This window comes from Perna viridis, chromosome 2 (assembly GCF_037379345.1).
Source record: "Perna viridis isolate PV_CMFRI_1.1 ecotype Kerala chromosome 2, ASM3737934v1, whole genome shotgun sequence".
NCBI lineage: Eukaryota > Metazoa > Mollusca > Bivalvia > Mytilida > Mytilidae > Perna > Perna viridis.
In genome coordinates this window covers 46,054,298-46,074,651 of record NC_142446.1, presented here as the reverse complement: position 1 = coordinate 46,074,651, position 20,354 = coordinate 46,054,298, and the positions used below count along the sequence as shown (strand labels likewise).

The window sequence follows — 20,354 nt, the reverse complement described above, 5'->3', positions numbered from 1 at the left end:
ATGATGTGATAGACGGATTACCTTTTTGTGGTGTGTTTTGGTACGTGTATACATAGCTTCGTAAATCGATAAAAAATAAAACTGGATATTTCAGTTTGTTAATTTCATGTTTTTTTTTTTTTAATGAATGATGGTGATCTTTTTGTTTCATATTATGAGAACAATGTTAGTCTTTATGACTGTGAAACTGATAATACAGACTAAAATACTTTGTATGACTCAAATAAATCTGTAGATAATATGTTATTATGTAAGTGTCTTCATTTTTCATTGTTAAAGATGTATGGTAGTACGTGACATGTTGTGACACCTAGATGAGCTGTCGCGTAGTACCATACATCGTGTACGAAGTTACAACCCTAGATTTAACCTACGAGGGGAATGACCCGACCAGCGAAAGCTATATTTTTATATAGCCTAGCTAGCCGAGTGGTCTAAAGCGCTGGACTTTACCATAGATGTCACAGCGATACGAGTTTGAGTCCCGCTGAGGGAACGACCAAAAATTTGCTTTGCAAATTTGACAGTTCTAGCATCGTTGGGTAATTTTCAGACCCTTATAAAAATGTGTGTGTGTGTGTTTGGATATTTCTGTTAATTCATTTTACAAATAATTGTTGTCAGTTCCAAAGTCAGAATCAAAAACATCCATTTACCCCACAAAATTCCAGATCAGGTCATTTTCACATTCCCAAATGAACTGTATGACTAGATACTGTCGAACGTGCTACTAATAGTTGATTGAATTGATTCACATTTCTACTTTTTTTCTTTTTTTGGTGGCGTTTGTATTTACCTCTTGTGATATGATATGACTTGCAAACCCTCTAGAAATCATAATTAACCTAATTGTTTGTTTTTATGAAACTGAAGCATATAAAAAGTTTTTTCTTCGATTGTTTGGCCTGTTTAACTTATACTATCTTACAATCTAATGAGCACTGCTTATTATTGTACAATATACACTTTTTTATTTGAATGTAATTCATGGTTTTTATACTTACTTTTTAGGATGACTGTGAAGTATATTATTACATCGATTTTTGTGCTTTCCTGTATACTAAAATGCATGGCTACAAGGTATTGACATCCGACGAAATTAAATTTAACTATTACAAAGCACGCATAACTCGAACCGGACCTAAAAAGGAACTATTAATGTAAATTATAAACATGCATTTCTCACTTTAATCTTTTTTTTTTAAATATCAATACATATACTAGTTTTTATATAATTCTTTTTTTTTTCTGTTTTAAAAAAAAAATGTTTGAAGATTTGATTATAATAAGTAATATTTGCATGATACAACAGATCAAAATATCGTATTTTGGCATTAGTTTCCTTCTATTACTTTGCAATTACCTTTTCCAGCCAAGTAGAACAACACTATTTTCCGTAATCAAACTTTCAATAAAACTCTTGAGATTGAAGTTCGTATACCACTGTCTGAAGCCTGTAATTTTTTTTCAATATGATTTTATGACAATATAACATGACAAGTTACATATAATTTTAACAAAAACTATTTATTGTAGTTGTAACCACTTTATAACTGTGCCTAAATCAGTAACGGCTGGGTCAGAATTGGATATTTCTATTACCGTAATGAAAAAAGGATCACAAAGCATGACAATGCTAGCCATTCTGAAAAACAGCGCATCAAAAGGAATATCTGGGGCTTCGAGGAATGTTCGGGGAAAATCTGGTATGTCCGATTCAGTGGAATGAATCTAGTACACACAATTGTAGATTTCGATTATTATTCGTGACATCTATTTTATTAAGCATCATGTGGTGAAAATTGGTTTTAAATTTCTTAATCATATTTATTAATTTCATTTTTTATGCCTGTTTTACAATGGTTGTCCATAAGCTAACTTGCTGACTTTAAAACAACATCTATATAAAAAGAGATGATATAAACTACTGTTTCTAAGACTTCCTCGAACTAAAAATAGTTGACGTCGAAAAAAAGACAATTAAATCTCTGTTTTGAACAGACATAAAAGTCTGCAAGTTTAATTCAGTTCCCGTTGTTGTCGTTCGTATAATATTTTATTCATACATTTTTAAAATTAGCTCGCTGACAAAATAACGTCGACTGTAGTTATCAGAATACTGTCATTTGTAATGAATTATGTAATTTTACAATTTTATTTGCTGGAATAAATAATAATTCTGTTGATAGGGAAAACGGAAACGTTGAAAATAAAGGTATGTAAAGTTACGACAGGTTTAAAAATTAGGTATGTCATTTGGTTATTTTGATAACACAATTTGAACTGTAAATGGTAATAGGTTTCAAAATGTGTAAAGATAATAAATCGATTGTTTTCATCTTGAGTCATTAAATTTTGAAAGAAATAACAAAACTGACTTGGTGAGTTCACCAATGTTTTAAATATTATAAAATACGGGGAGACGATTTCAAGAAGTATAAAGTGTCTAGGATTTGTGCGACCCTTTTCTTTTCTCTTATGTTAAGAAAATCTTTCTCAATCAGTGCTATGATAATCATTGTGAACAGCAGAGAAGGACATTTCTCAAGTTTTTTTTTTCTTCGAGGTGAACAGTTGTCAGTTGTTAATGACTATATGTCATTAGAAGTGTGATTTTTTTGTCAGATAGGAAAAACCGACACATTGAGACCAGACAAGACACACAGATGCAAAAATCACATTTACAATGAATTATATTCTTCCGATTTCCACTAGAATCTTGGTTCCCGTGATTACTCTTTAAATACGTTATTTCTAAGAAAGATAATAAGTGAATATATATTTTTTTTTTGTGTTTCATACTAATTTTAGATACCGGATGACACACCACCTGGAAGTAGCTACCAGGTTGAAATATCAGTGTCTGGTTGGATTTTTCTACACAAAACTACATATAATGTAGTAATTCAAAAAGAGAAATCCATCATATTGATTGAGACAGATAGACCAATATATAAACCAGGGGATTTAGGTAATACAATTTAATGCATATTTTTCTCTTTTATCTACCCCGGACTTGACTTTTTATGAGCAACTCGGCGGGTGTTTCTAGAAAAGCAGCAGAGGACGCTTACCCTACCGCTGCACCTGGTCCATGCTCCCATTTTTTAGTGGAGTCCGAGTTGCTCAATTGCTTTTGTTACTTTGTATGTATGATTTTAGTTACTTTATGTTCTTTGTTGTGTATGTCTGTTTTCCATGTCTGGTCTTTGTCCCTGGATTACATTCTTTTGATTACCGCTATAACCTTGGTTCCCTTGATTACTCTTCCTTTTATGCTGTCAGACCTGGATTTTGCTACTTGTAAGATATCAGTTCCACGTGCTTAACACGTATATAATTACAATCAGGTTTAAATGATGTTTAGTCTTCTAAATAAAAAAAATGTTTTATTGTTTTAAATGCATTGTTATTTATTGAAAATACATGTAAATAATAGGATCCACTTCTTTGATTATAAATGTAATGGTTGTATCTGTCCTTAAAAAGCCTGTTTTCATCTGATGAAAATACATTTGTAGTTGTTTATCACATTACCAATATGAAAGATCTGATGATTATGGGGAAGTGCTTCCTTTTTTTTTAATTGTGGCTGGAACATTTGGTCAAAGGCTGTAAGAAATGAAGCCTTTAATTCGAACATCTTGATAAATACAAACATACTTCTTCTAAAGTTATTGCAAATTTCTGGTTACTACATAAGTTTTTCAAGGTGGAACTTCTCATCAGCTTTAGAACCAATCACAGATAAGTGTAACCAAACATTCTATTGTTTGTAAGATTGATTGTTTTTATTCTCTTTCCAGTCCAGTTCCGCACATTTGGAATTGACACTGATTTGAAACCCCTTGATAACCCGTTGAATATTACAATTTTTGTAAGTTTTACATCATTTATTTTGCATTGATGAGGTATGCATGTACGCATGATAAAATTACAATGTATTTGTTTTATGAAGAAAGTAATCATATGTTTGAGGTGGTTTACCCTCATTTCTTTCTCTTTTTGTATTTTTATAATATCAGTCATCAAAACATGTGTTTTTAAGTCAGTAACTTCGTTAGACTTTGCTACGGTTAAAGGGTAGGGTGGATAATTTCCTCAAATAGTTCACTGTGAAAGTAAAGCATTGGAATTAAAAAAAATGGTTAAAAGTCTGGCTAATAAATGTCTTATGTAGGATTCATCTGGTAACCGTGTAAAACAATACACAAATGTGATGGACAAGTTTGGTGTGTTTGGAGATTCACTCCAATTATCAATGGTAACAAATCTCGGAAACTGGAAAATAGATGTTCGGCAAGCAGTACGTATATTCGTATATATTATAATGCTTTTCCAAAAATTAAAAATATAGCCAACAGATTGAACTGCATACAAATTGATCACAACAATTCAGAGCTTTTTTCAGAGATGTTTTAGAACAATGTTTTTTTTTGTTTGTTTGTTGTTTGTTTCATATGCTTTTTAATGTGATATTTTTGAACATTTCAAGCCACTAACGACAACTGTTTCACATATTTTAGAGTCACAGAGATTCTGTGTCATTTGAAGTAGCAGAATATGGTATGGCATAGTTTAGTTAAGTATCAATAATCAAATTAAAATCTTTTCTTTTTTCCTTCTACCTTTCAAAAATTGTTATTTAAAATTCATGGTTATACGGAAAAGTAATAATTACACAAACTGTAAAACTGAATTATCCTTTTTTCTTTTTTCTTTTATTTTCAATATTTTTCAATTTTTTTTTACTTCTTATTTACTATCACTTTTATAATATTTTTTCTATCTTTTTAACACATTTAAGAAATTTAGATTTTTAAAACTTGAAAAATTAAGACTAAGGGAAAGGGTTGTAGCGAGCGACATTGGGTTATTCTGTAAAGATGTTCAAAACTGATTAAATTCAGCTGCTTGTAGTACACTAGACGAAAAGGTGACATTGGAAATTGCACATATTTTAAAATAAAATGGTAATGGTTAGAAACACAAATTTAGCAATGGAAATAAATCTTGAATTCCCCATTACAGATAATCTTGAGTCATCAAGCCATAGGGTATCTGACAAGTAAAAAAAAACAATCAAACCATACATATATGTACACACATACTGAAGTGTCTGAAATTCTACAGTTTTAACGATGTTTCCTTTATCAAGCACGTAGCCGACTTGGGTTTTTGACATTACACACTATATTAATTCAATTTCAGAGCTTCCCAAGTTTGAAGTAAAAGTAGTATTAGCTGGAATACCACACATTATGGATGACTTCTTTAAAATTAGAGTAACAGCTATGTAAGTATACTTTTGTTGTTAAAACATGTTTATAAGTTTATTGTTTTTCGTAACTATTTCAGAACAGAAATGTCACATCATTTCATAGTGTATATATAGTGTATATGTTATGTCAATAATGAAACTTCAACACATGTAGTTAGGGCGGACACCCTGTGATAATCAGTCCCTCCATTCCTAACAAATTGTGTCCTGGCTGTAGCTTTGTAGTCTTCAAATGTAGGCTTTGATATTTTTGCATGAGGGTAGATCAGCTAAAGTCAATTTGTCGCGTGCCAATGTTTGTTTCTTGTGACCTTGAACTTTTATCTCAAGGTCAATTCAATGATCTTAGCATGGCAAATTGTGTATTTCTTCTTCTCATTTTGGTGTAGAATTTTTATATTTGGCGTGAGGATAGATCACCTCAAGTCGATATTTTGCATACCATGGTTGGTGACCTTGAACATTGATCTCTAGGTACAGTGTTTTTACCTCAGAGAATGATTCCATCTCAATTATATTTAATTGTAAATGTTTGTTAATAAAAAAAGATGATAAATTTTAATTTTCTTAACACAACTATGACAAAAAATGTCGCTTATTATCTTGATTAAATGAAATGTGAGAAATGTGGACTATTTCATTTTCTTATCCAATGGCTTTTGTAAATCAATGACGCATTACTAATATTCTTTGCAAGCAAATGATTTTTATGGTATCCTTGATTTTTCTTTTAGATGATTTACGTTCACGATATATAGCATTCTCCTTTACGTTGAAGTGTCAATACTTGACATCCTTTGTCGATCTTTTTACATTCTTTTCTATCGAGTGACGGAGGTGTAAATTTCTTCAAACATTTCATTATCATTGATTTTTTAATCAAAAAAAGTGATTGCTGATTTTTTATGGTCTTTACACGAATTTGAAATAATTGGGCAATTTTTTTAAATGAAAATGATATCCGTCTTGTTTACTTTGCCAAAATGAAAGTAACATTATAATTTTTTTCTTTTTTCAACTTTTCATTAGTTTCAATATTTATTTCCAAGTTCCACTAATAACATGATTTTCTCTGTCTTCGCAAAACAATGTCGACGAGTTACTTTGATATTAATTTTTCTGACAAAAACTTAAAATTATCTCTTAAATCGGAATTAAATTTTATAATGCTATGGTCTTAATGGAATGTATAAAAACAATATCAGAATCTGCAAAATGATTCACTGCTTTTCTCCCTTTCTCAATAACAATTCACCTGCACGTAGTACCCTCTCTTGTTATCATGGAAAAGTTGTTGTGAACGTGATGATTTCTTCATTAATAAAACATTAACAAACAAGGTAAACACTTAAATGCACTAATCCTATTATATACTATTTGCCTTTTGCATATTATAATTTAATATTAATTTTGTATTATTGCAATATGTTCAATACAAGCCGTTGTGCATATGTAATGAAAACTCGTTTCAAAAAGAGACTCACCACCATTTATTTTGCATTTTTAGTGAAACAGTTCCTGTGTGTGTAAACGTTACGTTAACGTTAAAAAATCTTGCAATAAATTTTGAAAGTCATTTGAAGCTTCTGTGCAAATTGTCTTTAAATGCCACTTCTAAAATCATGTTAAATGTTAACGTGTATATTGTCAATTGAACCATACTCTACATGCAATCATTTTGTTTTTTTCTAAAACCTGTTTAGAATAGCCAGCAAATTCTTTGGATTAAATGAAAATTTCATATATTTGATTTGGTCGAAAGTATTATGTATTGATAATCTATCTAGACATCGGAGAAAGGTTAATACAACGACCATTTGTTTACAGTATTTATTCATTATATTTTTTTTACACTACGAGTTTTCACCTATCATGTTTAAATATTGCTCTTTGTATGTTTACTTATTTGTCTCTAAAAGACGTTTGATTGACTAATTGCAAGAATATATGGTAGTGCACACTATTCACAAAAAATCATTTAACCCTCCGTTTGTCTTTTGCATAGTGCTTACAAGTAATACAATACGTAACGTCAACAACGTATGTATCTTACTAGGTGATGAAAATGTCGATTTTGACTTTTTGATTTTTTTGTTTTTTGATCGTTTAACACCGAACTAAGGAGTAATGTATCTCTTAAATCCGCCATTAATTGATTATTGGGGTTTAACGCCCGATCAGCAATATTACAGCTATATTGAGGCGACATCCTCTAATTTGCTGATATGTTATACTAAGAGAAAATTGGAACTTACTTATATGCTTCAGTTTATTCTTACTAGATATACGTTTGGAAAACCAGTGGAAGGATATGCAACTATAAAGATCACACGACGATGGTCTAGTACTGATATTTTAGTACACAAAACTATCAAGGTATCATTGATAAATATATCTATTTATGAACAACGTTTAATTACTGGGCGTCAATATCTGTTGAATTATTAAGTAGCACTCCAGCTATGGATCATGCAAAATGTGATTCATTGGTAAAAAGCCTACATATTTCTATTTTTGATATTTTGTTTGAAATGTCATAGTAAACAGAAATTAACATGTGGTTTTTCATATAACCCGTGCTCATAGGAGATAAAAATTGTATAGAATGCACTGTAGATTTTAAAATTAAGGGAGATAACTCTGTAAATGATGCTCAAATACAATAGAATCTACTGGATTTTCAATGTTGAGTATATATTGAATGAATAATTACACATTTCATAGTACAGACCCATAAAACAACTTAATTACAAAAATAAAAATATGTAGCCTTTTTTAGGGTGTATTACATTTTTTCAGATTTTACCTGATTCTTACAAAGACTGCTACTTAACTAGCAGTTCCATTGATTTCTAACTCGAGATATAATTATTTATCTCCCTTTTGATTTTGCAGCGTACTTTACTAACACAAATTTTCAGAGATTTTTCATAAATATTAAGGCTGCCTCATTGATCCCCAATTTACAGTATGTGGAAAAAAAGAAGACAATTAGAATTTAACTAAAAACAAAGGAATTAGGACATAAATGAAATGTTTCTACATGATAAAAAGAAACTTAATATTAAAATATATCGAGTAACTATAGGAGAAGTGCAGAAACTCATTTGATCTATAACAAAAAAGTCACTATTTGTATGTTTATTAAAACAGTATCGCTTCCTTGGCCCCCAAAAGCTTATATGTACGCGAACCTTTATTCTACCAGCAAGTAGAAGTAGTATGCTCTCTGTCTAATTCGTCTTATACTATTTGTAGATTCTTGGTAAGGTTGATATAAAGATTTCGACGTGGGACCTTTACCCAGTATATGGCACTTATTTTGATGTGAATGCTGTTGTTAATGAGACTGTTACTGGCAAAAATGACACCGACTTTATGTCATTCGACTTGAAAAGCTCTAAATGGCGAGTAACATTTTCCCCAACAATGACTTTGATGAAACCAGGACTGAAATATGATATTTTGGTAAATATTATTATACAGTCGAAAAAAGAGGTGTTGTTTACCCTTTTCGATTTGTTTACCCTTTTCTAAAACCGCTTGTCACAGTAACTTGTTATTTTGAGAAAATTTTTTTTTCTTTTTTGTGCACATCATTGGAATCGATTGTCTACTTGAACTCCAAAACTTTCTTATTTGACGACTCGATTTTATGTTTTCAAATCGCATTTTTGTAGCAGTCACAAGCCAATGATATTTTTACACAACAGTTATGTCTTCAATGTCTTCAGATTTTATTTTTAGTTTAAGCGCAAGCAACTTCTTGTTTGACGACTATACTTTATCTTTGTTGTGTCTGTCTGTTTTCCATGCCTTGTCTTTGGCCCTGTATTACATTTCAGCTAGAATCTTGGTCCCCTTGAGTACTGTTTAACCTATTGTTTTACAGCTTTCTGTTTATTGCCCGGCCTATACATGTTTTATACAGATGGTAAAATGTAAAATTTTCATAACAGTTTTCTCTACAAGTACTTTTAGCAAGCTTTATTTTTGGTGTACAGAATCGTGAAATATGATTTTAGACTTTCTGTTTCATGTCTCAATTAACATTGTTGTTGTCATAGTTTTTTCCTGCAACTACCCGTCAATATAATGTAATTTGAATCAAATTCATATAAAATCGAACTCGAACAACAGCAATTTCCTCATTGTCGGCTTGATTCATTGTTAAGTTTTATACCGAAGTTATATAGTACATATAGCAATAGCTGGCATTAGCTGGAACAAAATTAGCTAAATATACCCATACTCAACGAATTGGGGTATATTTGAATCACCTTGTCCTCCGTCAGTCCGTCATTCTATCTGTCCGAATTTTGTCGCAATTATCTCGGCTCCTAGTGAATGAATTCATTCTAAGTTTAATGTGATTAAATCTTGTACGCAATTTCAGCTGCACTTCAATATATAGTTCCTGTACGAGTTGGGTATACCTAACATAGCATAGCTTGCAACTCAATGTCAGATCAATTGCATTCGACAGAAGACAATTAACACTGTATTTCAAGAACAATAAATGTTTGACCAATGGGAAATCATAGAAACTTTTTCTTCTTCACTAATAAATTGAATTGCTATAGCAATTATAAAATATACAGCTTGTTTGAAATTATGAATCTTATTCTATTATTAAATTATTAGATTAGCAAACTTTCAATGAAAACATAAATAGTTGTGTTTTATGAGAACACATTTTACAATATTGCGCCTTTTTTAACAGGAGTTTAAGGAGTTTTGGTTGTAAACTGATGTTTTTATAAGCGTTCTCTGCCTGGTTTGGTCTTCTTAAAATATGTTCGAATATGAATGTATATAACTCATATGATGCAAGACGTAGGACAAATTTCTCTATAGTTCACTGTACAATAATGCGAAAAACAACAATGACATTGGTACTTTTCTAGATCTTAATTTTAAACAATATTCTCAGTTTAGGATCGAAGACATCAATGGAAAACCAGTTAAGTCAAAGGGAATTGCTAAACTTATTGTAGGATATGACTATACGATTCCCTATAAAAGATCAACATTAAGAAAAAAAGGCATTCTGGTCCAGAAGAATTTAAAACTTGGTCCAACGGGTGAAGTAGATTATGGAGTTTTGTTTCCTCCTAACACAACTAGTGCTAGAATCTACGTGAGTTTGATATATTATTGTATGGTTGCAGCTAAAGGTAAACATGTCATTTGCAAAAATATTTATTACTTCAAAGTAATACTTGTGTGCATTAAATATGACGTCAAAATAGGAAATTCAAAAAAAAAAAAAAGATAACTTTTTCATACTTTTTACATTATGTAAAAAGATATGTAATCGTCATATTTTGATACTCAACAGTTAAATTGTACTGATTTAGTCAACCATGAAGCAAGCACAATTATGAAATAATTTCTGCAACTATTCGTAGAAGAGGCACTATTGTTGCAACCTGTTGGAGATGCACAATGGTACACCAAGAATATATAATATAAACCTTTTTTAACTTCTAACAAGCGTATGTATCATATTCGATTTGAAGAAGAATAATCCTATTTTCCATTTTAATTTTTATACAATTTTAATTTCAGAATATATTTATTTTTCAAAAAATGTTTATGTTGATTGAATTATTAATCAGTTTTTTTGGATACGAAAATGAAAACTTAATAGTTTTCGGTTAGTCGGTCTTTTAAAATGTACGTTTAATTTCAGGTAATCTATGAAAAAGATAATATTGGAAACAAATATATTGGTAAGGCCACGTCGCCTAGTGAAAATTTTATTCAAATAAGAACAAAAGGAATTCACACTGTGCAGGTTAGTAAACATACAACCAAGTGTAGTAAAGAGTAAGACTGACACTAGTAGTATTTTTATTCATTGTTCAAAATATAATACAATTTTGACAGTCCTAGAAAAATGTTTACTTTTTGTGTTCCTATCGCTATACTGTCATCGCTTAAATTTTTAATGTTTTTATTCATATTAGCAATGTCCCCGTGCAGGTCCGGGTGGTAAAAGAATAGGCCTGCAGCAGCACTAAGCTTGTCGTAAAAGGCGACTAAATAGTGCTCAGAAACCTAGCCGGGGCTAGGCGCTCTGCCCACAGAGCAACTGGGATGTGTGCCCCAGGTGGTGGAATGGGGTACCCCTGGCATGTTACATGCTGGGGTTGTCAGGCTATAATACGGAAAACCTGACCGCAAACCATAGTGGTGCACCGTGTTGGGAAAGATGCCACGTTCCTTGCACGTTAAAGAACCCAAACTGTGGTATTCGATAGGAGTAGGAACCTTTGCGCTCCGCCACAGGAGGCTAAATTGCCCGACCTTACCCATCCCCCTTTTTCTAGTGGTAATCAAAATTTGTCGACCCTGTTGTCCTTGTGACCCATCCTTTTTTATCATTTCATGTTCATTTTATCATCCATTTCATGTTCATTGTCTGAATATAGCTGAAATATTGCTGCTCGGACGTTAAACCCCAACAAACATATTAGCAATGGATTTCCATAATCAAAATATTGCACTGATGTTATGAGATTGTTTAGAAGATTGCTTTACGATGACACGATACGTATTATTTTGACATTCCTCTATATTTATGTACGTGTTTAGGTTGACCATTTGCTGACTCTTATTATATCTGTCACAGAGAACATACGATTGTGTAACTACAAGGTACATTAGTCATATATACTGGCTTTCGTGGGTAGGCCAAACCACACAATATCGTTACCAACGAAAAGGAGATTTCCATAGATGTGTTTACTTAAAACTTCAAAACCACGAACTTGTGATTCTTCCCTAACTCACGAAAATTGGCATCAACGAATAAAAGTATTTTCTCAGTATATTCATTTTACAAAATGACAAAATGAAATAAACTAATATACTTAACATCTTACCTCGATAACAGAGTCCAACTACTTGTACATATAGGTTTCAATTTTACACTTTTGCCTGAATTCTGTAGATTCATAAAAATTGAACCGTGGACCATGGTTTATTTTTTTTTAAATCATGGTTTGGTTGAACCACAATAACCGGCGTTATGATTACTTGCAAACATTTAAGTTTTTCGCGGAATGAATTGTCTGTGTATAACTCGTTCGTTCTTTAATACTACATCTTTTGAACAAACATTTCATGTATACTAACTATTATGCTATAAACGTTACACAAGTACATGAAATTGACTGATTTAAGGTGATACATCTAGTAGATTTAATGTGTATCAATTTCATACTCTGATTTATTTTATAGTTTTGAGGCAACGAAAAACAAATGGAAACTCGTATTTATCGTGTTGATTTATTTTCAGTCTCTTTCTCCATTTTGTTTTCAATTTAAGACTGAATAAATTTGAACTTTCTAAAAAATAACTTGCTCACCATTGATTTTTGTTGTGTCTTTTTTCTCTTATTATCCTGTTGCCGCCTTGGTATTTTGATTGAAATCATAAACAATACTGTGAAATGTGTTAACAGATGCTTTATGATTTTTATCTAAGAAACGTCAAATAATTGAAAAGTACATGCGATAAACATATCAACTCACTACAAAAGAAAAATAAAACCCCATGATTATTGTCCACTATCTCAATAAAAGTACATTTTTTAGAAACTATTTTCTTTCAGATACTTTCAAGTGGAGTTACGGTCAAAGAAGGTATTTTCAGAATGAACAGACGAAAGACAAGAAAGCAAAAAGTGTATATTACAAGGGACATGATACCGGCTGCTAGAATATTGGTCTATTATATAAGACATGACGGCGAGATCGTTGCAGATGCAATCACATTCCCCGTCAGTGATATATTTGAAAATAAGGTTTGTTTAAAAACATTAATTTTGGAGTATACAAATTTATTTCTGAGGTGTCATATTATTATCTTTAAAAATCATTAAATAAAAGCTGTATAAAAAAAATAGTAATCTAAATGATTAATATTATAGGTTACAATATCCTTTGATAAGGATAAAGCAGAACCAGGTCAAAGAGTTAATCTTCGTTTCACAGCGGATCCAGGGTCATTGCTGAATGTTGCAGCAGTTGACAAGAGCATTTTGCTGCTAAAGGATGCAAATGATATTGACGCAGATGAGGTAAACGATTGAAGCCATTTCTTCCGAAAATGGTCCTTTGAGAGTTATGACGACCCGCGTAAGACTTAACTCGTTCTCTAAACTCTAAACAAATGAGTCTTAAAAATGGCAGTGCCATAGACATTTTCAAAACAAAGGCATGAGAAAATTTTACTTCACCATATACTTATTAGTACTTCCAGAAATGGCGGCTCTGTCCAGAAGAAGCGAACAAAATATATACTTTTCAAACAGGCACTTATACTTGTTGCAGATAAAAGATCTGACTATCTCTCACTCGATAGAAAAATTCATGGTCTTTTTACTCGTTCCGATACACTAAACGCGTGAAAAAATACTTCGATTTATCAAAGTCATGAAAGAAAACCTGAACTTTATCATTCACTCATGCTAGAACCTTTTGTTTCGTTCAGCAAATATTTTGTATGTTTGTAGTCGAACGAAACTGTAAAGATGTGTTATAGGTACGTGATGGTTTTTAAAAGATTTATCTATTTATTTTTTAAGCTTTTGATGTTGTATTTGGCGAAAATTAGATGTTACCTTGCATGGTGTTATTGTCGTTACAATAATCAGATTTAGCTAGTAATTTGACTGATATTTTAGTTATGATTGTTTTGAAAGGCTTGCAGTGCTTTTTGATTCATCACAGCTCAGTGTTGTAGTCAGGTATTTAAATATGCAACTATTTCCACTTACTTGTACGGCAGGTTTTGTCAGAGGTGACTTCAGGCGATTTTTTTACCCAACGCTTGTCAAAAGTTTGGGGAAGGACGGTGACAACTCCCGAGACAGGAAGTACTGCAAATACAGTATTCCAAGTAAGCATATTTGGAATTAAATGTATCATAAAATGTAAGTTGAAACTAATAAATATTACAAACAAAATCTTTAAATGAGCATACAAATAGGCATCCGATTTAAAACTAAAATTAAGAATACTGGATTCATATTGTTTGTGTTCTTGTGTGTTAGGAACATTCCTTTTCAATCCATCGTTTTGTTTAATTAATTTTCAAAACATGTCATACAAATGCAAGAATGATAAATTTTTTTAACTTCCATTGATCTTGCAGAATAGTCAACTAAACGTAATTACAGACTGTGAACTTGTTGGAGAAATAACCAGTAAGTTTATTTTTTTGTTTGTTTGTTGGGGTTTAACGTTCGAGCAGCAATATTTCAGCTATATTCAGACAATGAACATGAAATGGATGACAAAATGAAAATGAAATGAAAAAAAAAGATGGGTCACAAGGATAATAGGGTCGACATATTTTGATTGCCACTGGAAAATGGGGGGATGGGTAAGGTAGGGCAATTTAGCCTCCTGTGGCGGAGCGCAAAGGTTCCTACTCCTATCGAATACCACAGCAGGGTTCTTTAACGTGCGAGGAACGTGGCATCTTTCCCAACACGGTGCACCACTATGGTTTGCGGTCAGGTTTTCCGTATTATAGCCTGACAACCCCAGCATGTAACACGCCAGGGGTACCCCATTCCACCACCTGGGGCACACATCCCAGTTGCTCTGTGGGCAGAACGCCTAGCCCCCGGCTAGGTTTCGTTTGTTTGTTGTTTGTTGGGGTTAAACGTCCGAGCAGCAATATTTCAGCTATATTCAGACGATGAACATGAAATGGATGATAAAATGAACATGAAATGAAAAAAAAGGATGGAACACAAGGATAATAGGGTCGACAAATTTTGATTGCCACTGGAAAAAGGGGGATGGGTAAGGTCGGGCAATTTAGCCTCCTGTGGCGGAGCGCAAAGGTTCCTACTCCTATCAAATACCACAGCAAGGTTCTTTAAAGTGCAAGGAACGTGGCATCTTTCCCAACACGGTGAACCACTATGGTTTGCGGTCAGGTTTTCCGTATTATAGCCTGACAACCCCAGCATGCAACACGGCAGGGGTATCCCATTCAACCACCTGGGGCACACATCCCAGTTGCCTTGTGGGCAGAGCGCCTAGCCCCCGGCTAGGTTTCTGAGCACTATTTAGTCGCCTTATACGACAGGCTTAGCGCTGCTGCAGGCCTATTCTTTTAAAACCCGGGCCTGCACGGGGCCGGCTTGGTTTCTGAGCACTATTTAGTCGCCTTATACGACAAGCTTAGCGCTGCTGCAGGCCTATTCTTTTGACACCCGGACCTGCACGGGGCACCAGTAAGTTTAAATCACATGATAACTGAACAGTACATTTTTTCGAAAGATATAATGAAAGATATATTACTTTAACGGGTGAACTTATGATCGTTCTCTTGTAGTTAAAAGCGCTTTTAATGGCTTCCTGAAATATCATTGGTCATGGTATGATTACAGTAAAATTGTTAGTATACATCTTACATTATAATGTGTTGATTTCAAAACAATTAGGGTGGTTTAATTTAATATCTTTAGTCTTTAAATTAAACAGTTACTTTAGTTATCTGTATTCTTATTGATTGATAATTCGAAAACAAACAAAATCTATTCTTTACAAGTTAAGGTATTTAGAGTAGATTGGATTAAAGTCTTCATTCGAAATCGCATATAAAATGTCACAAATAAAAGAACAATAATCTGTGATTATGTCAAGTAAAGAAAGAGTAATGAAGGGAACCAAGATTGTAGCGGAAATCAAAATGTAGTAATCCAAGGACAAATCCCAGACGTGGAAAACAGTCAAATACGAAAAATGAACATAAAATCACCAAAATGATACATATTTTGTAACAAAAGTAAATGAACAACTCGGACTCCATTTTAAACATATGACTGTCCTTGAGCAATCTATGTATTAATTTTGTTGTTAATATCGTCAGGACAACCATTTCGGGGACACCCTGGTGCTGCTAGGACAATAGGGACGACACACACGGGATTACTGTCGACGTTACGTACGTCTGTTGCAGCCACAGAGGCCCTCCAATCAAGCCTAAGTCCAACCGCACCAGTAGAAGAAAATTTGGTAACACCTTCACGAAAACGTTCAAATTTCCAAGAAACATGGCTTTGGATGAATACAACAGCAAGGTACTTAGTTATTAATTATCTTAATCGTAGTGTATATATCAGTTGGAATTTATAAAAACGACCTATCATTGCATTGCCGATGCAACATGTTTTATAAAGGCCATCAGAGAAGGGTGGCGCACGCCCAAAAGTTACCCATTTTCTGCAGGTCCGGGTGTTAAAAGAATAGGCCTGCAGCAGCGCTAAGCTTGTCGTATAAGGCGACTAAATAGTGCTCAGAAACCTAGCCAGGGGCTGGGCGCTCTGCCCACAGAGCAAATGGGATGTGTGCCCCAGGTGGTGGAATGGAGTACCCCTGGCGTGTTACATGCTGGGGTTGTCAGGCTATAATACGGAAAACCTGACCGCAAACCATAGTGGTGCACCGTGTTGGGAAAGATGCCACGTTCCTCGCACGTTAAAGAACTCTGCTGTGGTATTTGATAGGAGTAGGAACCTTTGCGCTCCGCCACAGGAGGCTAAATTGCCCGACCTTACCCATCCCCCTTTTTCCAGTGGCAATCAAAATTATATGACAACCCCAGCATGTAACACGCCAGGGGTACCCCATTCCACCACCTGGGGCACACATCCCAGTTGCTCTGTGGGCAGAGCGCCCTAGCCCCATCTAGGGTTCTGAGCAATATTTAGTCGATTTTTACGACAAGCCTAGCGCTGCTGCTGCCCTATTCTTTTAACACCCGGACCTGCACGGGGCTTGACCTACGGGTCAAATTTATGATTTTTGCGTTAACGTTTTATGTCAGGGTTGCAACTGCCCCGTGCAGGTCCGGGTGTTAAAAGAATAGGCCTGCAGCAGCGCTAAGCTTGTCGTATAAGGCGACTAAATAGTGCTCAGAAACCTAGCCGGGGGCTAGGCGCTCTGCCCACAGAGCAACTGGGATGTGTGCCCCAGGTGGTGGAATGGGGTACCCCTGGCGTGTTACATGCTGGGGTTGTCAGGCTATAATACGGAAAACCTGACCGCAAACCATAGTGGTGCACCGTGTTGGGAAAGATGCCACGTTCCTCGCACGTTAAAGAACCCTGCTGTGCTATTCGATAGGAGTAGGAACCTTTGCGCTCCGCCACAGGAGGCTGAATTGCCCGACCTTACCCATCCCCCTATTTCCAGTGGCAATCAAAATTTGTCGACCCTATTATCCTTGTGACCCATCCTTTTTCTTTTTTCATTTCATGTTCATTTTATCATATCATCCATTTGATGTTCATTGTCTGAATATAGCTGAAATATTGCTGCTCGGACGTTAAACCCCAACAAACAAACAAACAAACAGGGTTGCAACTAGTTTTGTTTGATAAGCTGAACGTGCCTGGCTAACATACATAATTGTACCACAATGGGCCCACATAAATCGATTCCTTCTAAATGAAATCTAGTACCACAAAAGATAAAAAAGAAGAATGTTCTTGTTGGTGATTTAAATTATACCCTCCGATTAAAACAATATCGATATAAATTATAGAAGAGGGTTAACCGAGCCAAAATAAACAATTTGATATGAATTACAAATGTGACGTAAGTAATTCCATCGTGAAGTTGGGTGTGATCTTAACAATTCTCCTAACACATTTGGACTAAACAGGAACTAATTTATCTTTAAAAGGAAAATCTTAAATCTGTAAAAAAAAAATGATGATTGGGATAAACCCGTTTTAAGTTTGCCATCACTTGGCGTCCGTCGTCGTTGCCAGGCTTTCTATTATTTTTCCTCTAACACTGTTTGATCAATTAGAACGAGACTTTTTTCTTATTTATTTTATTTATTTTTTTTATGAACGTTTCTTAGGGCGTTTTGCCTATAACAGATGTGGGTTTTTTTATCCATAGAAAAATGGCGGTCGTTACTGAAAAATAACATAGGGGTTTTTGGCATGTATTTCCAAAACCATTTAGTTTAGCTAACTTCTGACTGGGATAAAATGTGCAGCATGATGAGATCTAAATGTGGTCAACTGTTTGAGTTAATCTAATCTGCCATGTTGGAGTTATTTCCCTTTTTCGACTTTTTTCGCCATTTTTAATTTTAGTACTTTTTTAAAAATTGTATGAGCGTAATTTTAACCCAGTAAGAACATGGCCGCTTGTACAAAATCGAATGTTATTTATTGAGCCAGGTGAACGATTCAGGCTCTTTATAGCCTCTATTTTATTCTATTGATTGTTTTATTATAAGTGCAAGAAAATAACTGAGGTTGTTTTTATTATTCAAATAGTTCCAATGGCGTATCGAAACTAGGTGTTGTAGTTCCAGATACAATTACACAATGGATAGCGTCATCGTATGCAATCAATCCACTGACTGGATTGGGAATTTCCTTAGAAAAAGCTAACGTAAGCAATTGTGATTTTTTATTTAACGACGAATTAATAAAATTTAATTTTAAAGATGTAATGGTCTTTCTTCCTACACTCTTTTCAATTCACTTTCTTTAAACTATCAACGAACGTTCATGGTAAATTTTTTTATCTGATCTTTTTATAAAATCTAAATTTATTTAAACTGATTATCTACTTCTTTTACTTCCAGATCACTACTTTCCAAAGATTTTTTATTCGAATAGAATTGCCATATTCAGTAATAAGAGGTGAAACATTAATACTGAAAATATCCGTCTTTAATTATATGGAAACTGATCAGATGGTGAGTTAAATTGTTAGTCAGGAAAACAGATGACTTTCAATTTTCCTTTAGAATTTCATTTGCGATTATATGCTTCCAGTAGATTTGTGTTGAAAAGTGTCTAATAATTTTTCATCACCTTTTGTCATGAAAAATGTCTCACAGCCATACACCAGGATAGATATTACATCGACTTTGAAGAGTTTTTTTGTTGGTCATGTTGTTTAATTGTCTACGGCTTCATATTTTAATACCTTAAAAAAGCCATTCTTGTGTGACCATGTCTCCTCCTGATGTCATAATTTGAACCTCCTGTATTGCTGTATGTTGCCCCAAGATATATATTTGACAAATCATGTGCTCATTTATGTTAATAGAAGTATAAATGCTAATCTTAGACTCCACTGGCTTTTGATTGAATTCATTCTAAAAGGTTGTAGTAAAATGTAGAAATAAAGAAGAAATGGGAATATGAATGTCTTAGGTATTGGTATTTCCCTGCACATGCATTAGATGATATTTCCATTCTTACCTCTTGGGTTCCATCCATGCGATTGCCGATGTTCTACCTTGATATTACTCTTTGACATTGACACAATGAAATGGTAAACGAGAGGATTTAGTGACATAAAGATACTTGAGCTTTTTCGCATATTTAAAAAAAACGATGTTAATGGTTAAATGGTAATTCTTTGCTTCACATGCTATTTTCAGTTGTCCTTGTGTCATGTCATGTTGATCTTCACAAATTGCGCGCCTCTCTCTTTTTATTCCCACCAGTGCCGGAAAATGTAATGAGTCATAAATTTGCATAGTAACTTGAGACACAAGGTTAATTATTCTGTATATTTTAACCACAAAAATAATTATATTCAATGAGCTCTTATATGATTATGATTTGCAAATATTACTTTTTGCATTAGGACAACTATGATTATTATTTTGAAGAAGGCTGAGGGTTTTATTTTTGAAGGTGCGTGTCAGTATGAAGAAAAACGAAAACTTAACATTTGTGGATGAAAATGGCAATACAATACCTGTGCAGGGTGATTCTAGATTGAAGGTATGACAATTACACAGAATATAAATGAAAATGTATACTATAAGAATAAATTGGTTACCTTTACAACTATTGTGTTTATTTTCTCAGAATTCAAGTAGGCGAGATGCTTCACTTCATTATTGATCGAAACAAATACGGAAACATTTAATTCAACAAGGCAGGTGGACTTTAATTTGATACACATATATCGGAAATATTCTTTGGCAGGGCCTTGATTACAAAAGTTTATTATTTTGTCTGTTCTATCTTTTTGTAAGAAAATATGTCATGACGAC

General features: G+C 33.5%; 1 protein-coding gene across 1 annotated transcript in view; it reads left to right on the top strand.

Annotated features, from left to right (window-relative positions):
- Positions 1–20,354, top strand: part of LOC148625366 (CD109 antigen-like) — a 36,939-nt gene that overhangs the window by 346 nt on the left and 16,239 nt on the right. Inside the window, exons 2-22 of the mRNA XM_088568846.1 lie at positions 1,012–1,080; positions 1,537–1,706; positions 2,190–2,215; positions 2,812–2,971; positions 3,807–3,877; positions 4,181–4,306; positions 4,527–4,566; positions 5,212–5,296; positions 7,564–7,657; positions 8,540–8,749; positions 10,215–10,421; positions 10,977–11,081; positions 11,882–11,944; positions 12,904–13,095; positions 13,222–13,371; positions 14,082–14,192; positions 14,448–14,499; positions 16,182–16,392; positions 18,610–18,727; positions 18,924–19,037; positions 19,990–20,079. Of these exons, the coding sequence (XP_088424972.1) occupies positions 1,013–1,080; positions 1,537–1,706; positions 2,190–2,215; positions 2,812–2,971; positions 3,807–3,877; positions 4,181–4,306; positions 4,527–4,566; positions 5,212–5,296; positions 7,564–7,657; positions 8,540–8,749; positions 10,215–10,421; positions 10,977–11,081; positions 11,882–11,944; positions 12,904–13,095; positions 13,222–13,371; positions 14,082–14,192; positions 14,448–14,499; positions 16,182–16,392; positions 18,610–18,727; positions 18,924–19,037; positions 19,990–20,079 (2,463 nt within the window). The 5' untranslated portion in view covers position 1,012. The remainder of the gene's footprint in view (positions 1–1,011; positions 1,081–1,536; positions 1,707–2,189; positions 2,216–2,811; positions 2,972–3,806; positions 3,878–4,180; positions 4,307–4,526; positions 4,567–5,211; positions 5,297–7,563; positions 7,658–8,539; positions 8,750–10,214; positions 10,422–10,976; positions 11,082–11,881; positions 11,945–12,903; positions 13,096–13,221; positions 13,372–14,081; positions 14,193–14,447; positions 14,500–16,181; positions 16,393–18,609; positions 18,728–18,923; positions 19,038–19,989; positions 20,080–20,354) is intronic.